Source organism: Toxotes jaculatrix, chromosome 23 (genome assembly GCF_017976425.1).
Source record: "Toxotes jaculatrix isolate fToxJac2 chromosome 23, fToxJac2.pri, whole genome shotgun sequence".
Lineage (NCBI taxonomy): Eukaryota > Metazoa > Chordata > Actinopteri > Toxotidae > Toxotes > Toxotes jaculatrix.
In genome coordinates, this window is record NC_054416.1 from 11,290,722 (window position 1) to 11,312,792 (window position 22,071).

Below are 22,071 nucleotides of genomic sequence, written 5' to 3' on the forward strand. Positions count from 1 at the left end.
TTGGTCAGGTCAGTAGAGTTAACAAGCAAGCTTCTTTCGTTTAGACGCTGAATACAAGCTGCTATCTCAGACCTTACTGCTCTTAAATACATCCTGATCAGGTTTTCCTGCCTTTGATGCAGAAGTGATAGTTAAAGAAAGAAACATTCCAGCAAATTTTATTGTTTTGTTTTTTTTTTTGGTCCAGATATCGAATACATCATCTTTCAGAAAAATGTCTACTACATCCATTCTGACCAAAGTAAACACCAGCAGTTCACTGATATAAAACAGCCTCTGGCCCTCAGCTGAACCCATGCTATAAACCAGTTTGCAGAATAGATTGTTGAGACGTGGTGCCACAGAGGTTGAGACTGCAGGGGGATAACATCCTGGCATGACTACGTGCAGCCGTCTGCTGACATCTAGTGGACATCTTCAACAACAACAGTTTTTTTTTTGGCTTATTTGTATCTTTGAAAACGCAGACATAAATCTAAACACTTGCACAGACTCAGAGGCCTTAAAATTAAAGACGCTTGTACGTGCAGATCTGGCACAGCCATGACTTCAAGTATTAAATTACACTGAGATTTCACCGGGAAAACGCCACCACTCCTTCAAGACATGCAAACTTAAAAAGCACAAGTACACAACACACGACAAAAAGTAACAGCACAATATACCCGGTCAACTAAGGCCTGTCCATTCTGACGCAGTGATACAGACAACGCACTGCTCCTTTCTGCAGTCCTCTGCTGCTGTCATTATAAGTTTCCACATAAACAGTCCAAACAGACAATGTTTTCTGGTCTACTGGATTATGAGGAAACAGGATGTGAAGACTAACTGAGAAACTGCCTGACACACCGGGTACACCTCTGTTCAAGTCACTGAGGGTCAGGGTAGAAAACCTTAATATGAATGGCAGAGTTGTTGCGAGTTCGCGTCATAGGCTCCCCGGCCTCATCTGGATCTTCAGGCTCCAGGTCGTCCACGAGCTCCACTGTAGAGGTGTTGGCTGCCAGCTGCAGCGCCCCCTGGCTGCTGGCCTGCAGCTGAAGGGCAATATTGATAGCCCTGTTGATGGCAAGGCCCAGGCCGTGGACACAGATCTCCCTGTGACCCCCACCTTCCAGAAGCTTCTGACAGCGTGCCAGCTGAGCCCGGAAATCAGTCTTCATGTTGACATAGACGTCGTTCCGCCTCTTTGGGAGTTTCCTGGGGAGGCGCTTCCTAAGGGTATACTCCACTGGGTCCATCTCTACAGCCGGGGAGGAGGAGTCGGTGTGCACTGGGGCTGTCTGAGGGATTGAGGACATCCCTGGGTTGCGTGGTTCTGTCATGTTTTTCTGTGTCAGTTGTTATATATGTTCAGGCAGCAGCTGGGGCCAAATGATGAAGCTACGGAAACAATGTTATTCAAAGAAACTGATGAAATGTGGTGAGATTATTTGTATCATGTTTACAACATGATACCTTTGAGTAAACACATACTATATTTGGATTCCAACTAACTATTATTTTCATTTTATCTCAATCTGCAGATTTTCATGATTAACTGTTTGGTTTTTTAAAAAAATGCAAGTAATAGTTAAAAGAAAATCCCAAAGCCCAATCAAACATCTTCAATATCTGACATAAAGTCCAAAACTGCCACAATATTCAGTTTACAATCACAGGACAAAGGAAAACAACAGAACCTGAGAATCATCCTGTTAATGTTTGGTATTTTCTGCTTGAAAAATGACAAACGATTCATAAGTTATCATACAGGGTAGCTGCTGACTCAAGCTACAGGGTAGCTGCTGACTCATGCTACAGGGTAGTTGCTGACTCATGCTACTAAAGGGGCACAAATGAAAAAGAAAATTAAAGTGCTGCACCATACAAATCGCATTACAGCACTTACTGGCTTTTATTAATATTTATACGCTTTACAATAACCTACAGGACATCAGCAGCAGGTGGTAACTTAAGACTAAAAGGTGATTATTACTGTTTCTTCAGAAATAGAGAAGACTTGTGTCCTGGTGTAACCGAGCTGTAGAGACCTGACAGTCATTCATCACATTAGCTTACTTGTGACCCTGGCAGTAAACAGCTGTAAACAGCCCCGGCTAACCCCTGCATGTCACCCTATAGCCGGTGGCATCTTCAAATGTACACAAGTCTCCTGTTTTACAGGAATGAGAAAAAAATGTCTGCTTAAGCCCAGTTTAATAGTGAGTGAACCTCGGGGACGGGGCTAGTGAGACATTAGCTAAAGCTAGCTACATAAAAGCTAGTAAACCCTTAACGGCGACGCGTCCACACTACGACCAGTTCGTGTACGTGATAAGCTCCCTTACCGTCGGAGGATGGATTCAAGAGACACAGCCGCCTTTTCGCATTGCTAATGTCCGAAGTGCACGCTTTTCTTTTCCCTGTAGCCACACTGGCTGCTTGTTTTCTCTGTGTGCCCCGGAAGTAATATCGCGGGGTCGCGGGATAACTGTATGTCGCCTTCACCGCCGCAGCAAAGGCATCCTCTTACATGGAAACCTCACAGAAACAATTCAGATTTAGACTGATGAATGAACAGCTCTTTTTAATGCTTTATTTGAATATTTTATATGATTTGTTAAGAATCACCTCATGACACTTTCTAACACTGTTTACTCAGATCCTATTACTTTAATAATAAGTGTTTATGCATATGCAACAGTGATCAAGTTTTAATGAAATATCAATTAGAAAACTGAACCTAAAATTCAACCCTGGGGTTTAACTTGATGCTTAATCTCATGGTAATATATATATATATATATATATATATATATATATGGGGTGAGCATTTTGTGATTCCTATGGCCTCAACATCTCTTTCTTAACAGTCAATTCTGCAACACATGCAAAAAAAATTGAGCCATCTGAGGTGACTTTGATCCAACCGCACTGCGCAATTTACTTAATACGAGATTCGTTTGCCAAGAAACCAGACGATCACAAAAATAAAAGTGATGTCACCTGCAGTATAAAAGACTGGGTCTGCGCTATGGTCTGCACCGAGGGAGTGCTCTGGCAGTTGCGGGTAAGTCTGATGCATTATCTCCAGCAACGGGACAAATTCACTTTATCTACAAATCCTGCGTAACTGAAAAAAAAACTCCTGTATAGAAGAATGCAGAATTTCTATGGGTTAAATCTAAAAAAAAAATGTGGGTTATGAGATGAAGTTGAAAACTAAACGAACATTATTATTTGGAAAAGTGATTATGAATGTAATGGGATTCTGCAGACCCTTTGTGGCACCTCGGATGACTTTGCTAAAATTAGAAAGTTTCATGTTTTATTTAAGGGGATCCACAAAACAAATTTGTTTTAATCACTGCTTGATAACAGTTTCTGGTTTATGCTCTTGTTTGGTTTAACAGCTCATTTCGCAATGCTTGCACTAGAAGTCGCCGAACTCAAAACTCACAGACGCATTTAAACAAAATTCTTACTGGGACCATTACTGTCATTACTTTCAGTGAGAAGCTGTTTGAACAATCTGGGCCGAGCGTGGAACGACGGAGAATGAACCCACAATGGAGGTAAACAGCTTGTTTATACATCTCAGAAGGATAAATAAAAATAAAAATGAAATGGAAGTACTGTTCTATAAGCTAATGTATGCAAATGTATATTTTTCTCATTCATCAAGGGAGGCGGTGATGAAGATTCATTTGTTGAACTTTACTGTGCGGAGACACCATCAACTCCAAGGCTTGACTGCAAGGGTGACGGTGATCAAGGTCAGTTTCATGCAATTTATTATTCAGAAAAAAATGTACTATTTGCTGTGTAGTCTGTGAAAATAGGGATAATGTGGGAAAATCAAACACAAACTTATATGTACAAGAAGAAACTCAGTGATTTGATTTTTCCTCTGCACACATGGTCCACTCACAGAGCTCAGTTGCACTATTTTTTCCTGTGCCATATTCTCCTGATATGGTCGCATGACAGTATTGTTTCCCTGTGGTGGGTGCACACAGTTGCCCATTTGTGCCCAACCTCCTGAGGATTCACAGATTGGGCTCCTATTTCTGAGTTTATGTTTGTCTTAGCTTCTAAGAAAGTAAAAAAAAAAGAAAACGATGTCTTTTGAAATCTGTTTATGTACTTGACAGAATGCTGCTGCTGCTTACCATTTTACCATTGTCTTCAAAATGTTTTTTTTTACATGTGAATGCATGACAGCAGATGCTGAGGTGCACAGGCAGACCAGAGAATTACTCTTGCTGGCGTTGTAAGGGGCTTAAGTATGAAAGTATTAATTGGTAGGGCTGTGCAGTTTGAAACAAATGAACAAATGTGCTGATGCTTGGCATTTAAAATTCATTCTCAAGCATCATATGCCTAATACAAGTTCTTCTGTTGATTTACAAGCACCACACTTAATGAAGGCGAAATCATAATGACAAGTAACACCTTAATGGGACTTGTGAATAGGATCCAAGTGCAGACAGAAGGCAGGTGCAGTAGCCTTTACCAACAGGCAAAGTGAAAATTTGGCAGACTGACAACATCACTGCAGGCTAACAGAGAAGCTACACAGCTCAACAAACAAGTGGGGCATATAGGACAGGGCTGTGTTTAAATATTAACACTTGTAAAGATCATATATCAAATGCCCAAATACAAGTCACTGAAGACATTTAGTGCAGTAAAAGCCTTAAGGAGTTTTATCAGCATTATATAATATAATATTTTGGAAGGATGCGTTACTTTGCTGGCATGTTTTGACAGCTTGCTCTGCTAGTCTTAAAATATCTATGATTGGTTTGAAATAACAAGCATCTTCATGTCCACAGAGAAACACCTGAAGGTCTTACTGGAGGATCTGGGCTTGGAGCAGCACTACACAGAGAAGCTGTCCCTGAGCAAAATACTTCAGATCGATGAGAAGACCATCACTGATGAACCTGTCAGGTGTAACTCAGATATTCCATGGTATTTTCTGAAGAAACTAATGATGGTTAATGTGAAAGCCAGGAATGGGAAATGTACATCAGAATGTCAATCAGAATGTGATTCTGTGTTAGCGAATACAAAGTTAGATTTTGGTAAGCTGCTCCGCAGTCCAAAGTCAGGTGACATTCTAAACCCCCTCGATATAATCACTGCTCTCTTTCTGTGTTCTGATGCTTTTGTACAGCAGGAAATAGCACTGAAAATGTCTATGTGTCAGTTCTCTGTGCCTCTGCTGCTTCCTAATTGTGACACACAGCAGTGCACACTCATGCTTTGGGCCATGAGAGACATTGTTAAAAAGTACAGACCTCAGTCACTCTCACAGTCAAAGGGCTTTATTGAAGACAGAATTGTTCTCTCTGAACTTCCAATGATCTCTTTTGTGAGACTGGGTGAGTGCTCTTTGTCCAAGTCACAGATTCTCAATAAGGTTCTGAGCAATTCTGAGCAGTACCATGACACTTTTGTTCACAGCAACATGGAGGGTGGTAACAGTCAGAGAAAAATATCTGATGGACTGACTGAAATTACCTGGTACCTCCCTTGTGGAAACAAAAACATGGACATTTTCAGTGAGCCAGTAGCTATAGCTAACCTTCGTGGGGGCATTGCTTCATTTGAAACACAATTTTCTTTTTTGTGTCAAACATCTGCAGCAATTTTTGTGTTTTTTGACACTTTGAAATCTGATTGCAAGCTGCTTACTAACAAACCCCACAAGGCACAGATCTTCTTGGTGGGTAACTATCAAAGTAAGCGCTTAAATTTAGATGCTCTAGAAAGGGTAGCAACTGATTTGGACTTGACCAACAACAATATTATTCTCAAGACTGAGGAGAAAAATGATGCAAACTTTGTCAAAAGTTTGAGGATAAAAATGAAGGATGTGGTTGAGACCTCAAAGCTCAAGATGCCCATTGAACAGATGGCAGACATTGCCCATGAACTGGGAATCCAGGTTGATGAGGACTGTCCAGAGTGCCAGACTGCCAAGAAAAATGCAGATGATATTACTGCAGAAATTCAAAACACCCTTCAATATAAAGAAGCTCAGCTTCCCCTGCAAGGCCAAATATGGAAGGAACTGACGAGCTTAGAGAAGGAAGAATTTCGGCTTCGAAAAGTTGGATCTGAAAACATAGAAAATTACAAGAGTGATCTTCAGAGACAGAAAGAAAACCTTCGGAGCAAACAGAACTCTTATGACATATCAAATGCAATGATTTGCTTTATCAATGCAATATCAAGCCCAGGAATAGAGAGGTGTTATTTCCTGAAATGGATGCGAATCAACCTCGATAACCTGTCTCGAGAAAAACTGTCTGGCCTCAGGGAGCAGTACAAAGAAAAATGCAAGAATTCTGAGAACAAAGACGAGATCAAAGACATTGACAAACAACTTTCCAGCAGTTCATTGGGAACTGAACACTTCTTCCGTGAAATGGGTCAAATCTATGAAGCCTCAGTTTACCTTCCAGAGACACACCCATCACGTCAACAGTTACAGCATCTGCCCAGACTGTGTGCAGGATTGTTGCTTGATGGATTTCCCCTTGAGCTTGTAGATGGAGACACATCCAACATACCTCTCACATGGGTGAGTGACGTTCTGTCTCAGCTCAGTGACTTGGTGTCTCCAAAGAGTAAGATACTGGTGGTCACAGTTCTTGGAGTTCAGAGCACAGGAAAGTCCACTCTCCTTAACACCATGTTTGGAGTGCAGTTTGCAGTCAGCAGTGGTCGATGCACTCGAGGTGCTTTTATGTTGCTGATCAGGATCAATGAAGACGTCAAAAAGGTTCTCAACTGTGACTTCATGGTGATCATTGACACTGAGGGCTTAAAGTCACCTGAGCTTGCACAACTGGATGATAGCCATGAGCATGACAATGAACTCGCAACACTTGTTGTGGGGCTGAGTGATATCACCATCATCAATATTGCAATGGAGAACTCAACAGAAATGAAGGACATCCTACAGATAGTTGTGCATGCTTTTCTCAGGATGAAAGAGGTGGGCAAAAAGCCTAAATGTCAGTTTATTCACCAGAATGTGTCGGATGTTTCAGCCCATGATAAGAACTTAAGAGACAGGACACTGCTCTTGCAACAGTTAAATGAGATGACGCAGGCAGCAGCCAAAATGGAAAAGAAAGAGGAGAACAAGAGCTTCACTGATGTGATGGAGTACAGTCCAGACACTGGGAACTGGTACATTCCTGGACTCTGGAATGGAAACCCACCAATGGCACCAGTCAATGAAGGGTACAGTGAAGCTGTATATGAGCTCAAGAAAAACATCATCCAACTACTGGGAAATTCTGAGTCATCTGCTAATGACATCTTGGAGTTTAAAGAGTGGATGTCAAGCCTGTGGAATGCAGTAAAGCATGAAAACTTCATCTTCAGCTTCAGAAACAGTCTGGTGGCTGATGCATACATGAGGCTCTGCACAGAATTCAACAAATGGGAATGGGAATTCAAGAAAGACATGTTCAGATGGGTTACCAATGCTGAAACAAGAATTTCAAATTTTGGTACAGTTGCTGCAAAATCTAAAATAGCTGACCTGACAGAACTTGTCACATGTTTGAAAAGGGAAGCCTGCGCAGAGCTGACTAAATGGGAGAAGAAACTTCTTGACAATCTGACACAGTACTTCAAGCAAACAGAGGGTCATGTCTATCTGGTTGAAGGATACAAAGAGGACTTTTCCAATAGTGCAAAGAGCCTTCGTCGAGAGATGGAGAGCTCTGTACTCAATCAGCTCAGAGCAGCAGCTGAAATTAAACAGGGAATGACAGAACTTGAAAGAATCAAGGAAAATCACACAAAAGAAATCGAAAAAGCAGCGTGTGCACTGATTGATGAATGTCGGAAGAAGAATGTCCAGATGAGAAATGAAGAACTGGACAGAGAATTTGATAAGATGTGGAATGAGACAGTGAAGAAACTGTCTTTCTCTGAACAAAAGGAAATAGATGTCTTCAACAGGGTGAACCATATCCTGAGAGGAAATCTGGTGAACAAGGGGGCTCATGCATCTCAACTGTTGAATGCAAAGAACCTGGAAATGTGTGGACTAACACCATTCAAATATACAGCTGAAGGACTCCTCAACCAATTTAAACACAATGTGAGGAAGTTGTTTAACTTGTCAAATCACACAGCAATTGTACAAAAAAAGGCTGATAGCATCATTGCTACTTGCACTGAATTTGTGATTGAAAATGTCAAAAGAAGGAACAATTACTCTGACACTTACATCGAGCAGATCCTACGCTACATTGATGAAAAGCTGCAAAACAATCAGGATGTTAAGACAGACATCGAGTTTGAAGTTTCTCTGAAACAGCACATCTGTGGGTTTGCAGCCAGACACTTTCAGAAAATGCACAAAGATTTCCTACATGTGAATGATCCTTACAGATGTCTGACTGAAAACAAAGAAAAGTTTCGTGCTGATTTTAAAGACGTGTTCTGTGACCGAGACCAGTGCCAGAAGAAAGCAAAAGAATTCACAGACCGATGCTTGAAGCCTGCAGTTGAAGACTTTGTCAACCGTTGCCTGGGTCCTGATATCGTTGGTGAAATGATGACAAGAAAAGAATTCAGCACAAGAATGTTTTTCCAGTATTCAGTTTTACTGGATCTGCTTTCAAAGGACGACTTTTCAAAGTATTTGAGTTATATTAGCTCATATGAGGAATATGTAAAGACGTGGATTCTGGACCAAACAGTGGCTCACTTCTCAAATGGATCTAAGACATTTGAGTTTGAGGATCAACATCTCCAGTCAAGCATCAACAGCATAAACTGCGCAATAAACAAGGCCAAAATGAAAAAGAGCAGAAACTTGAAGACATTTGTGTCACATGTCTGTCAGGAACTTGGAGATAAACTGGTCATTCCCCAGAATGATCTTGGTGCTTTCATGATCCTGAACAAAGCAAACCAGGAACAGTTTGCACACTGGTTCACAGAGTGTGTGAAGGAGATGGCAGCAGCTCTTAGGGAGAAGTTTAAAAAAACAAACATCCAGATGAAACTAAAAAATCTCCATGTGAATCCCCAGAACGAGCTTTTCACCAGAGTGATTGGATGTGGTAAACAGTGTCCGTTCTGTGCAGTGCCCTGTGAGGCAGGAGGAACAGCCCATACTGAGCACTGGGCTTCACTGCATCGACCAGAGGCTCTGGGTAGTTACAGGTGTCAAAAGACAGAAAAACTTGTCACTGACATTTGCTCTTCTCTTGTGATCAGTGACACCAGTTTTCGCTGTGATGCTACAAACTATGAATGGCACCCCTACAAGGATTACACTAAAATCTTCCCAGACTGGAAAATTCCTCCAGACATAAGCCTTCAGGCATCAGACTACTGGAAATATATACTGACAAGGTTCAACAGGGAGTTTGCAGAAGAATTTGATGCACAGCCTGCTGATATTCCTGAATCCTGGAAAGGAATCACACCTGAAAAGGCAAAAGAGAGTCTCAAAGAGTCATTTAGCATGAAGTGAGAGACAACATGCTCTGTGGTACAGAGGTGCACGTTCTCCTCATTACACTGATTCATTCATTATCCTCTCAAGGATATTTTGATCTTACTTGTTTTATTTGCCATAGAAGAAAATCACAAATAGTAACATGCTGTTGACAAGATAACAAGGCTGATGATATTTAGAGCAGAGATACTGTATTTTACCACTGTGACTTACAATAGGAAACTATGAGAGAAACTCTGCCATTAGTGCTCACCTTTGTTTGAGATGTAATGTGTTTAATAAAAATAATCAGCTTTAGCTCTATGTATGATGATGAGCGCACGTTTAAATGCTTCATGATACTCTGAGTGCATGTACATGCTAGGATCACATGTAAGAAACATACCAAGTTAAATCTACATTTGATTTGAGGATTTTGTGAAACAGATGAATGTCATTATATTGACACTGAAATGATGTACGCAGATAATCAGAGCAAAAAAGTCAGAGAAGTTTTTTATGTTTGTTTTTGTTTCTGTGAATTATCTGATATCAAATATCAACATGTATGGTTTTATTTCTTTTTAAAATATTACTCAGTGTGTATGTGGTATTATCATAATGGAAAAGCTTGCTTAGTAAATGTTTAAACATTTGTTGTTGCTTCTGTGAAATATCTGCTGCAAAATATTGAAATCTTCAAATCAGTAAAAGATCAGTCTGTATGTCTAACATGTAGTTTATGTGACAAAGTGGTGCCAAAGTATCTGGTGCCAAATTCTAACACTTCTAAAGGAATTAACATCATTCATTCTGTTCACTGATTCAATAAAGAAACTAAATATTCAGTCTGGCTGTGAATGTCTTCAGTGTTTCCCAGATCACAATCACAGCATACAGTAAACAGAAACATTATCACCTTTAACTATTTTGAAATCATTTTTTAAAGTTTCATTATTTAACACTTTTCTATCACTTTTCTTCATCTCAAGTCTCAGATCTCTGAATTCAAACAAAGAATCTGAAAACAAGACAACAGGTACAACTTCACAATGGAGATCAAGCTGATGATTTCAATGTATATGTGTCTTTGAAGAAACTACAGTGAAGGAGGTGGAGCTGACTCACTGAACATCTGATGTGGAGTGCACATTTCAACACAGGAGCCAGAACCTGAAAGTGGAAATTATTTGTCACACTTTCAGATCGTCAGGTGGAAAAATGGATGGATGAGTTTTTCTACACCTGAAAGGAGATATCACAATACATCAAGATCAGAATAAATACAATTACATATCAAATTAAAATGTAAAGAAAGAGTTGAATAAATGAAGTAAATTAGGTTGAAATTACTTCAACTTACTTCATTTATGAATCCACCATCTTGGCATTTCCATTATCTCCAGGGTATAAAACACAGGAATCTAATGCAATGAGACACAAATAAACATAAAAAAAGCAATGAAACATTCATATACATGAAATGTTAACTATGTAAAATAACAGGTAAGATTAGAAAGTGAACTTACACTGGTTCTTTCTTTGTTCTGGTGCTTTGGAGGGAAAAGGGTCAAAAAGGTGGGGTTACATAACTGCCTGGGTGAGTTGAGCAGGGTGACAGACTCTGCAGTGCAGACAGGTGACAAACACGTCAGTCCAACAGCTGCCATATTTGTTCAGCTGGGTTGAGATCTGCTGACTGCAAAGACCACAGCATACGATTCACATCATTTTCATACTCATCAAACCAGTCACTGACCCCTCGTCCCTCATGGATGGAGGCTTTGAGTGGATGTTAGCTGCTTCATTGTACCATGTAGTGCACCTGTGTGGAAGCATCTGCATTGGTTATGTTTCTCCACTCATTTATTCAGGTGTTTTCCTTTAACTTCTCACCCGTCTGTAGGTGTGGTGATCTCAGGTAAAGCTCAGTATTTAATCATGTGATTTGTCAGTATTTGTGGATGCTTACCATTGTTGGGTGTTAATCTGGTGCTCAGTGCATCGCTGACCTGACACAGGATCTTCAGTTCATGTTTCAGACGTACCTGGGCCTGAATAAAACCTGACAGCAGAGGTGTCTGTGTGGCTGCAGGTTTTTGTTCCAACCAAGCAGCAGCACACCAGACTTGACTCATTTAATCAACTGATCTCAGTCTTCAGACAGTTGATTGGTCAAACTGTGTGCTCTTGATTAACTGAAACAAAAACCTGCAGCCACACGGCCCTTTGTGGGACAGTTTGGACACCTCTGCCTTACAGGAACTACAAAGAAGAAATGTCTTAAAAATGAGAGCTCTTCTCTCCTGCACATATTTGTTTGACCTATGCCATTCAACATCACGGCCTATCATCACACACCTCACTCATCCACACACACACCCTCACCACTGAATGTACTGACAGCTCACTGTATTTTTCATTTGTTTTGAGTTAACATTATAGTTTGTCAAAATAAATTAGTTGTATTTTCATCTTCAACCTGTGTCTCCCTCTCATCAGTCAGAAATTACAGCTTCTGTCCAGTTATGCTTCAAATAAAGTTGAACCATTGACTTTAAAGAGAGGAATAAAGTCTAAGCTGCCACACATACTCTTTCCAACACACATCACATATTGTGACAATGATCAAGTTTTAATGAAAAGTCAGTATGAAACTTGAACCCTGAGTTTAACTTGATGATTTTTTTGATGGTGAAAATGTATTGTAATATCAAGTTGAATTATCTGATCTACTTTAAGTAGAAGTCCTATTTTGTGGGAAATCATGTGGTTATTGAACCAAAAGTAAAAGTGGCTTCATACTGCAGAATAAAAGCTAACTGTTTTAATTCTGCAGCACAAAATGGAAAGCATCTTAATGTACTGATTCGGGTTAGGGTGAGGTGACTTTTATCAGTTTGAATTATCTGGGCTAAACAGAAGTCTTGATTTCTGGGAAACCATGTGGTCATTGAACCAAAAGTGAAAGTGGCCTCACCCTGCAGAATAAAAGGAGGGGTGTGAACAGCATTCAGTCAGTCTGGTGCTTTCTCTACAGCAACAGGACAAATACTTTACCTACAAACACTGCATAACTTAAAATACTCCTGCATGGAAGGATGCAGTATTTCAGTTGGTGAACTCTCTTCTGCAAAGGTGGGTTACTAAATGCTTTTGTTTTGTCAGTGAACAATACAGGTTCTATTTGGACAAGCGATGACTAATGTGTTCTGATAATACAGGACCTTCAAGGCCTCTACAGCAGCTCTTATTCAAACGAGGAAACATGAGCATGACACAGGGAAATGTTTTACTGTTTTCAGTGTTTTTACTTTTATTGACAGATGAGTTATGTTGTTATTTATATTCATTACTTGCATTATATCACCAGACCCAGGAAGTGTATCACATATTTCATGATACATTTATGAATTTTATCAGAGAAACAAAAAAGAAAACCTTGTTGCAGTTGACTTTAGTGCTCTATTTGTTCTTTATTTTATTTTGTATTTTTGTTTTATATTACCATGAAGTACGATGGACTGGAGCCAAGCTCAGCTGAGAGTGGGACATGTTTCTTCTATCTCTCATGTCTTTGTTAGAAATAGATTATAGATTAATACATTTGCTCCCCAAGGAAATGTATTTTTCTGGGTATAGAACACTGCTTGATAATGGTGGAGGGGAGCTGTTTGTGATTGATGCTCATGTTTGCTTTAATGACTCATCTCCTGAGTTATTAACTTGACATGATGTGGCTGTTTTGTATTTGGAGAAAAAAAACATTCATGTAATGTGGAGGTCGAGGTTGGGTCTTTTCTTCCTCTTTCTCCTTCTTTTATTTCTTAATTGTGACACTAGGCGTCACCAAAGCCAAACATTTATTACTGAGCCACTGAAGAATCACAGCAGAACTTTTTTCATGATCTGCTTTTGTGGCCCAGCAATAGTTGTGCTTCTGTTGTTACTGTTGTTATAACACGTAGTTTAAAATTGGAGTAACACTATCTACATGCATACCATATCCACAGTCACAGCTTCAGGCACCACAGCCAGGTAGAGCAGCTGCAGTTCTGCTCACAGTGGCTGTAAATTGTTGCTCGTTCCTTCTTTCTGCCCTTTGAAAGGAGGAATGAACAATAAATGCATCATGTAATGTGTCACATCATCTAATTTCTTTTGTGTCTGCAGGGTGATATTATAGGTATTATAACTGCACTGGACAACTTTGTGGGATATTTATCATACTTAATGAATCAATCCTTATAAACGTGTCTGTCATTACTTTCAGTGAGAAGCTGTTTGAACAATCTGGACCAAGTGTGGGATGACAGAGTGAACCCACAATGGAGGTAAACAGCTTGTTTACACATCTCAGAAGGATAAATAAAAATCAAAATGCAGTGGAAATAGTGTATGTGTATACATAATGTGTATGGGATTATAAATTGGTTCATCACATTTGCAAATGTCTATTTTTCTCATTTATTAAGAGAGTGAGTGGTGAAGACTCATTTGTTGAGCTTCACTGTGAGGAAGTAGAGGAACCTACATCAACTCCATGGCTTGACAGCAAGGGTGACTGTCAACAGACTGATGCAGGTGGTAAAGGTCAGTTTTATACAATCAATTGTTTACCAGAAAGAAACTAAATGATGTGTAGTTTTAAGTAAAATCATCATTATCAACATTATAATTGTTATTTCCACTGTTCCCTGCCCTCCTGTGATGATGACAGTCTATGAAGTCAGCAGCGAGACAGTGTCTCAGCATTTGGAGACCCCTGCTGGTGAAGTGCAGAGCTACATTCTGACTTATTGCAAGGAAATAAAAATTGTGCAAGAGGCAAAGGACCCAGGGCCAGAGGTGCAAACCTCCTCTGAGGCTTCAGAAGAGGAGAAGAATGACAGTATAAATACACCTGAAGTAACATCGACACACACGAGTAAGTAAAGGAAAAACATCTCATTAAAAAATGAAGCAAAAAGTCACACGTTCTTCCAAAACTGCAGATGCACTGACTCTGTGAGTGGTTGCAAATGGTTGCACCTCAGTGTAAAAATAGAAAAATCAAGCTGAATGATTTGATATTATAGGTGAGTTGTTTTTCCTGATGAGATCTTCTCAGGACTATAGTGGGTTAGCACTGAAGGATATTTTTTGTGATACCATTACCAAAGTGAAATATACCAAAAACAAAAGCTGCTGAAATCAGAAAAGACGATGTAATGTCAAAAATTGTTTCCTGACACAGCTGATCAAAAGCACATGGAGCTGAAAGGATGTTCTTGTCAGGGAGGCGGCTCAGAAAAGGACTCAAATGCACGACTCCAGGACACAAGGATAGGAGGCAAAGGCTGGTCTTTAATACAAACCTCGTTGATGCACAGGAAGTCAGTCCAAAGTCTGGCAGAGGTATCAAAATCGTGAAGCAATAAGGCAAAAATCGCAAGGAGAACAAACCAGGTCAAAACACACAAGGAACAAATGCTGGAACACTTGACTCTACAGACAAAAATGACCTGGCACAGACAAATTGGCAGACCAAACTTAAATACACTAGGGGGCAGAAAGAACAATTAAACACAGGTGAAATCCATAAAGGCAGGGCAGGTAATCAGAACTGGAGGGAAAACACAGGAGGGCAGGAAGTGAATATAGAACTAAACAGGAAAAGATTTAAAAATAAGACATGAACCAAATATAAAGGGTAACACCAGAGAATAGAGTCATCAGACCGGACTTAAGGGCTAGACATGACAGTTCTGGACTCTTGTGGATTTGGAATTGAATATTTCTTAAGTGGTGCCCAACATACAATCTTGTAAATCTTCCTGACTGCACTGTAAGGTTATGTCAGCCAAACACATTATAATAACACACTGAAAATGGCATGACAGAGGAAGAATTAACCAATAAAAAACCCATATTTATGGATGACAAACAGTAGCTACGACTATGTACTGACACTCCCTCAAAGACATGCACACCAAAGAGCCTCAGGCAGTGGAGCCACTATGCCAAGTACAACAGATTCAGTGTAAGCTTTGACACTGTCCTGAGTCTCTGTTGTTGCCAGTCATGCTGGATTCTGTTGTTTCATAACTGAAACAATGAACTTCTATCACACCGCTAGTGAACAATTACAAACCGAGTAACAAAGTTACTAAGGAAAATTCATCTTGCCATTAATTCTCTCACAATCCCAGGGTATATTGCTTGTATTGTATTGCATTTGTATTGAGACATATATGAGACTGATTTTATGACATCGATTTTTATGAGAGCAAACTGAATACCCCTGTTACACCAATAATGTAAATTATGAGAGATTGGATTAATAAATATTGTTTTCATGTCCACAGAGACACAACTGGAGAGCTTACTGGAGGATCTGGGCTTGGAGCAGCACTACACAGAGAAGCTATCCCTGAGCAAAATACTTCAGATCGATGAGAAGACCATCGCTGATGAACCTGCCAGGTGTAACTCAGATCTTCCATGGTATTTTCTGAAGAAGCTAATGATGGTTAATGTGAAAGCCAGGAATGTGAAATGTACATCAGAATGTGATGGTGATCCATCAAAGGATACAGAGTTAGAGCTTGATGATCTGCTCAACAGTCTAAATTTAGGTGACATTCTAAACCCTCTCGACATAATCACTGCTCTCTTTCTGTGTTCTGATGCTTTTCTACAGCAGGAAATATCACTGAAAATGTCTATGTGTCAGTTCTCTGTGCCTCTGCTGCTTCCTAATTGTGACACACAGCAGTGCACACTCATGCTTTGGGCCATGAGAGACATTGTTAAAAAGTACAGACCTCAGTCACTCTCACAGTCAAAGGGCTTTATTGAAGACAGAATTGTTCTCTCTGAACTTCCAATGATCTCTTTTGTGAGACTGGGTGAGTGCTCTTTGTCCAAGTCAGAGATTCTCAATAAGCTTCTGAGCAATTCTCAGCAGTACCATGACACTTTTGTTCACCACGACATGGAGGGTGGCGACAGTCCGAGAAAAATATCTGATGGACTGACTGAAATTACCTGGTACCTCCCTTGTGGAAACAAAAACATGGACATTTTCAGTGAGCCAGTAGCTATAGCTAACCTTCGTGGAGACATTGCTTCATTTGAAACACAATTTTGTTTTTTGTGTCAAACATCCGCAGCAGTTTTTGTGTTTTTTGATGAACTAAACTCTGAGTGCAGACTACTGACAAACCAGAAAGACAAGGCACAGATCTTCTTGGTGGGAAACCATCAAAGCAAGACCTTCAGTTTGGATGCTGTAAAGAAGGAGGCAACCAAATTGGACTTGACTAACAGCAACATTATTTTGAAGACTAAGCGCACGAATGATGCAGATTTTGTCAAAAGTTTGCGGAAGACAGTGAAGGATGTAGTTGAGAACACAAAGATGAAGATGCGCACTGAGCAGATGGCGGACGTTGCCCATGAACTGGGAATTCTGGTTGATGAGGACTGTCCAGAGTGCCAGACTGCCAAGAAAAATGCAGATGATATTACTGCAGAAATTCAAAACACCTTTCAATACAAAGAAGCTCAGCTTCCCCTGCAAGGCCAAATATGGAAGGAACTGACGAGCTTGGAGAAGGAAGAATTTCGGCTTCAAAAAATTGGATCTGAAAATGTAGAAAATTACAAAAGTGATCTTCAGAGGCAGAAAGAAAAACTTCGGAGCAAACAGAACTCTTATGACATATCAAATGCAATGATATGCTTTATAAATGCAATATCAACACCAGGAATAGAGAGGTGTTATTTCCTGAAATGGATGCGAATTAACCTCGATAACCTGTCTCAAGAAAGACTGTCTGGCCTCAGGGAGCAGTACAAAGAAAAATGCAGGAATTCTGAGAACAAAGACGAGATCAAAGACATTGACAAACAACTTTCCAGCAGCTCATTGGGAACTGAACACTTCTTCCGTGAAATGGGTCAAATCTATGAAGCTTCACTTTTCCTTCCAGAGACACACCCGTCACGTCAACAGTTACAACATCTGCCCAGACTGTGTGCAGAATTGTTGCTTGATGGATTTCCCCTTGAGCTTGTAGATGGAGATGCATCCAACATACCTCTCAGATGGGTGAGTGACGTTCTGTCTCAGCTCTGTGACTTGGTGTCTCCAAAGAGCAAGATACTGGTGGTCACAGTTCTTGGAGTTCAGAGCACAGGAAAGTCCACTCTCCTTAACACCATGTTTGGAGTGCAGTTTGCAGTCAGCAGTGGTCGATGCACTCGAGGTGCTTTTATGTTGCTGATCAGGATCAATGAAGACGTCAAAAAGGTTCTCAACTGTGACTTCATGGTGATCATTGACACTGAGGGCTTAAAGTCACCTGAGCTTGCACAACTGGATGATAGCCATGAGCATGACAATGAACTTGCAACGCTTGTTGTGGGGCTGAGTGATATCACCATCATCAATATTGCAATGGAGAATTCAACAGAAATGAAGGACATCCTACAGATAGTTGTGCATGCTTTTCTCAGGATGAAAGAGGTGGGCAAAAAGCCTAAATGTCAGTTTGTTCACCAGAACGTGTCGGATGTTTCAGCCCATGAGAAGAACTTAAGAGACAGGACACTGCTCTTGCAGCAGTTAAACGAGATGACGCAGGCAGCAGCCAAAATGGAAAAGAAAGAGGAGAACAAGAGTTTCACTGATGTGATGGAGTACAGTCCAGACACTGGGAACTGGTACATCCCTGGACTCTGGAATGGAAATCCACCAATGGCACCAGTCAATGCAGGGTACAGTGAAGCTGTATATGAGCTCAAGAAAAACATCATCCAACTACTGGGAAATTCTGAGTCATCTGCTAATGACATCTTGGAGTTTAAAGAGTGGATGTCAAGCCTGTGGAATGCAGTAAAGCATGAAAACTTCATCTTCAGCTTCAGAAACAGTCTGGTGGCTGATGCATACATGAGGCTCTGCACAGAATTCAACAAATGGGAATGGGAATTCAAAAAAGACATGTTCAGATGGGTTACCGATGCTGAAACAAGAATTTCAAATTTTGGTACAGTTGCTGCGAAGTCTGAAAATGCTGACATGACAGAACTTGTCAAATGTTTGAAAAGTGAAGCCAGCACAATGCTGACTAAATGGGAGGAGACACTTCTTGACAATCTGACACAGTACTTCAAGCAAACAGAGGGTCATGTCTATCTGGTTGAAGGATACAAAGAGGACTTTTCCAATAGTGCAAAGAGCCTTCGTCGAGAGATGGAGAGCTCTGTACTCAATCAGCTCAGAGTAGCAGCTGAAATCAAACAGGGAATGACAGAACTCGAAAGAATCAAGGAAAATCACACAAAAGAAATCGAAAAAGCAGTGTGTGCACTGATTGATGAATGTCGGAAAAAAAATGTTGAGATGACCGACCCAGAGCTGGACAGAGAATTTGATAAGATGTGGAATGAAACAGTGAATGAACTTTCTGTTTCTAAACTACAACCAACAGATGTCTTCAGCTGTGTTTCCTTCCACCTGAGAGAAAACCTTTCATGTAAGGGGAGTCATGCATGTGAATTGTTGAGTCAACAAAGCCTGAAAGATTGTGGACAGGTGCCTTTCAAGTACAAAGGTACAGGACTCCTGAAACAATTAAAATGCACTATGAGCAAATCTTTTATTACTGAAGATCACATAATGTGTGTACAAAACATGGCTGACAGCATCATTGCTAGCTGTGAACAGTCTGTTACAGAAAAAATGGAAAGAAAAAACAATTATCATGACAGCTACATCGAGGAGATCCTACACATGATTGATGAGAGTCTGCAAAACAATCAGGATGTTAAGACAGACATCGAGATCGAAGTTTCTCTGAAACAGCACATCTGTGGATTTGCAGCCAGACACTTTCAGAAAATGCATGAAGATTTCCTACATGTGAATGATCCTAACAGATGTCTGACTGAAAACAAAGAAAAGTTTCGTGCTGATTTTAAAGATGTGTTCTATGAACGAGACCAGTGCCAGAAGAAAGCAAAGGAATTCACCGACCGATGCTTGAAGCCTGCAGTTGAAGACTTAGTCAACCGTTGCCTGGGTCCTGATATCGTTGGAGAAATGATGACAAGACAGGAATTCAGCACAAGAATGTTTTTCCAGTATTCAGTTTTACTGGATTTGCTTTCAAAGGATGACTCTGAAAAGTGTTTGAAGTATATTTGGAAGTACAAGCGTTATGTAAGGGAATGGATACATGAGCAAATAGCAGAACACTTTTCATACAGGCCAATGATATCTGAGTTTGAGGATCGACATCTTCAGTCAAGTATCAACAGCATAAATGATGCTATCAGCAAAGCTAATACAGAAAAGAGTGACAACGTGAAGACATTTGTGTCACATGTCTGTCAGGAACTTGGAGATAAACTGGTCATTCCCCAGGATGCTCTTGGTGCTTTCATGATCCTGAACAAAGCAAACCAGGAACAGTTTGCACACTGGCTCACAGAGTGTGTGAAGGACATGGGACAAGCTCTTGGACAGAAATTTAAAAATACAAAGATGAAACTAAAAAATCTCCATGTGAATCCCCAGAACGAGCTTTTCACCAGAGTGATTGGATGTGGTAAACAGTGTCCGTTCTGTGCAGTGCCCTGTGAGGCAGGAGGAAAAGCCCATACTGAGCACTGGGCTTCACTGCATCGACCAAAGGGTCTGGGTACATATAAGTGGCATAAGACAGAAAAACTTGTCACTGACATTTGCTCGTCCTCAGTGAACAGTGACACCAGTTTTCGCTGCAATGCTACAAATAATAAATGGCACCCTTACAAGGATTACACTAAAATCTTCCCAGACTGGAAAATTCCTCCAGACATAAGCCTTCAGGCATCAGACTACTGGAAATATGTGATGAACAAGCACAATAAAAAATTTGCAGAAGCATTTAATGCACAGCCTGCTGATATTCCTGAATCCTGGGAAGGAATCACACCTGAAAAGGCAAAAAAGAGTCTCAAAGAGTCATTTAGCATCAAGTGAGAGACAACATGCTCTGTGGTACAGAGGTGCACATTCTCCTCATTACACTGATTCATTCATTATCCTCTCAAGGATATTTTGATCTTACTTGTTCTATTTGCCATAGAAGAAAATCACAAAGAGTAACATGGTGTTCACAAGATAACAAGGCTGATGATATTTAGAGCAGAGATACTGTATTTTACCACTGTGACTTACAGTAGGAAACTATGAGAGAAACTCTGCCATTAGTGCTCACCTTTGAGATGTAATGTGTTTAATAAAAATAATCAGCTTTAGCTCTATGTTGATGATGAGAGCACGTTTAAATGCTTCATGATACTCTGAGTGCATGTACATGCTAGGATCACATGTAAGAAACATACCAAGTTAAATCTACATTTGATTAGACGATTTTGTGAGACAGATGAACGTCATTATATTGACACTGAAAAGATGTACGCAGATAATCAGAGCAACAAAGTGTCAGAGAAATGTTTTTCTTTTATCAAATTAAATGTGATATGCAATCTGTTACTATTTGTTTTTGTACCTGTTAAGTTTCTGATATCAAATATCTACATTATGGTTTTATTTCTTTTTAAAATATTACTCAGTGTGTATGTGGTATTATCATAATGGAACAGAAACTTGTTTAGTAAATGTTTAAACATTTGTTGTTGTTTCCGTGAAATATCTGCTGCAAAATATTGAAATCTTCAAATCAGTAAAAGATCAGTCTGTATGTCTAACATGTAGTTTATGTGACAAAGTGGTGCCAAAGTATCTGGTGCCAAATTCTAACACTTCTAAAGGAATTAACATCATTCATTCTGTTCACTGATTCAATAAAGAAACTAAATATTCAGTCTGGCTGTGAATGTCTTCAATGTTTCCCAGATCACAATCACAGCATACAGTAAACAGAAACATTATCACCTTTAACTATTTTTAAATCATGTTTTAAAGTTTTTATTATTTAACACTTTTCTATGACTTTTCTTCATCTCAAGTCTCAGATCTCTGAATTCAAACAAAGAATCTGAAAACAAGACAACAGGTACAACTTCACAATGGAGAGCAAGCTGACGATTTCAATGTATATGTGTCACTGTCTTTGAAGAAACTACAGTGAAGGAGGTGGAGTTGACTCACTGAACATCTGATGTGGAGCGCACATTTCAACACAGGAGCCAGAATCTGAAAGTGGAAGTTATTTGTCACACTTGGATGGATGGATGAGTTTTTCTACACCTGAAAGGAGATATCACAATACATAAAGATCAGAATAAATACACTTACATATCAAATTAAAATGTAAAGAAAGAGTTGAATAAATGAAGTAAATTAGGTTGAAATTACTTCAACTTACTTCATTCATGTATCCACCATCTTGCCATTTCCATTATCTTCAGGGTATAAAACACAGGAATCTAATGCAATAAACAATACCAATAAACATTTAAAAAAGTCATTAAACATTCATATACATAAAATGATAACTATATAAAATAACAGGTAAGATTAGAAAGTCAACTTACACTGGTTCTTTCTTTGTTCTGGTGCTTTGGAGGGAAAAGGGTCAAAAAGGTGGGGTTACATAACTGCCTGG

General features: G+C 39.9%; 3 protein-coding genes across 3 annotated transcripts; 2 read left to right on the forward strand and 1 right to left on the reverse strand.

Moving 5' to 3' along the window:
- Nucleotides 1–441: 441 nt before the first annotated feature.
- Nucleotides 442–2,466, reverse strand: pop7 (POP7 homolog, ribonuclease P/MRP subunit). Its single transcript, XM_041030882.1, has 2 exons — nt 2,331–2,466; nt 442–1,383 (listed from the first exon to the last, which is right to left on the reverse strand). The coding sequence occupies exon 2, from the start codon at nt 1,323–1,325 to the stop codon at nt 870–872; it is 456 nt and encodes a 151-aa protein (XP_040886816.1). The 5' UTR covers nt 1,326–1,383; nt 2,331–2,466; the 3' UTR covers nt 442–869.
- Nucleotides 2,467–2,989: 523 nt separating this feature from the next.
- On the forward strand, nt 2,990–10,314 carry LOC121176797 (up-regulator of cell proliferation-like). The gene is made up of 4 exons (XM_041030879.1): nt 2,990–3,052; nt 3,495–3,557; nt 3,668–3,758; nt 4,821–10,314. The coding sequence occupies exons 2-4, from the start codon at nt 3,552–3,554 to the stop codon at nt 9,500–9,502; spliced, it is 4,779 nt and encodes a 1,592-aa protein (XP_040886813.1). The 5' UTR covers nt 2,990–3,052; nt 3,495–3,551; the 3' UTR covers nt 9,503–10,314.
- Nucleotides 10,315–12,490: 2,176 nt separating this feature from the next.
- LOC121176800 (interferon-induced very large GTPase 1-like) lies at nt 12,491–21,327 on the forward strand. The gene is made up of 6 exons (XM_041030883.1): nt 12,491–12,604; nt 13,740–13,800; nt 13,942–14,059; nt 14,187–14,393; nt 15,814–16,023; nt 16,084–21,327. The coding sequence occupies exons 2-6, from the start codon at nt 13,795–13,797 to the stop codon at nt 20,478–20,480; spliced, it is 4,938 nt and encodes a 1,645-aa protein (XP_040886817.1). The 5' UTR covers nt 12,491–12,604; nt 13,740–13,794; the 3' UTR covers nt 20,481–21,327.
- The last annotated feature ends 744 nt before the right edge of the window (nt 21,328–22,071 follow it).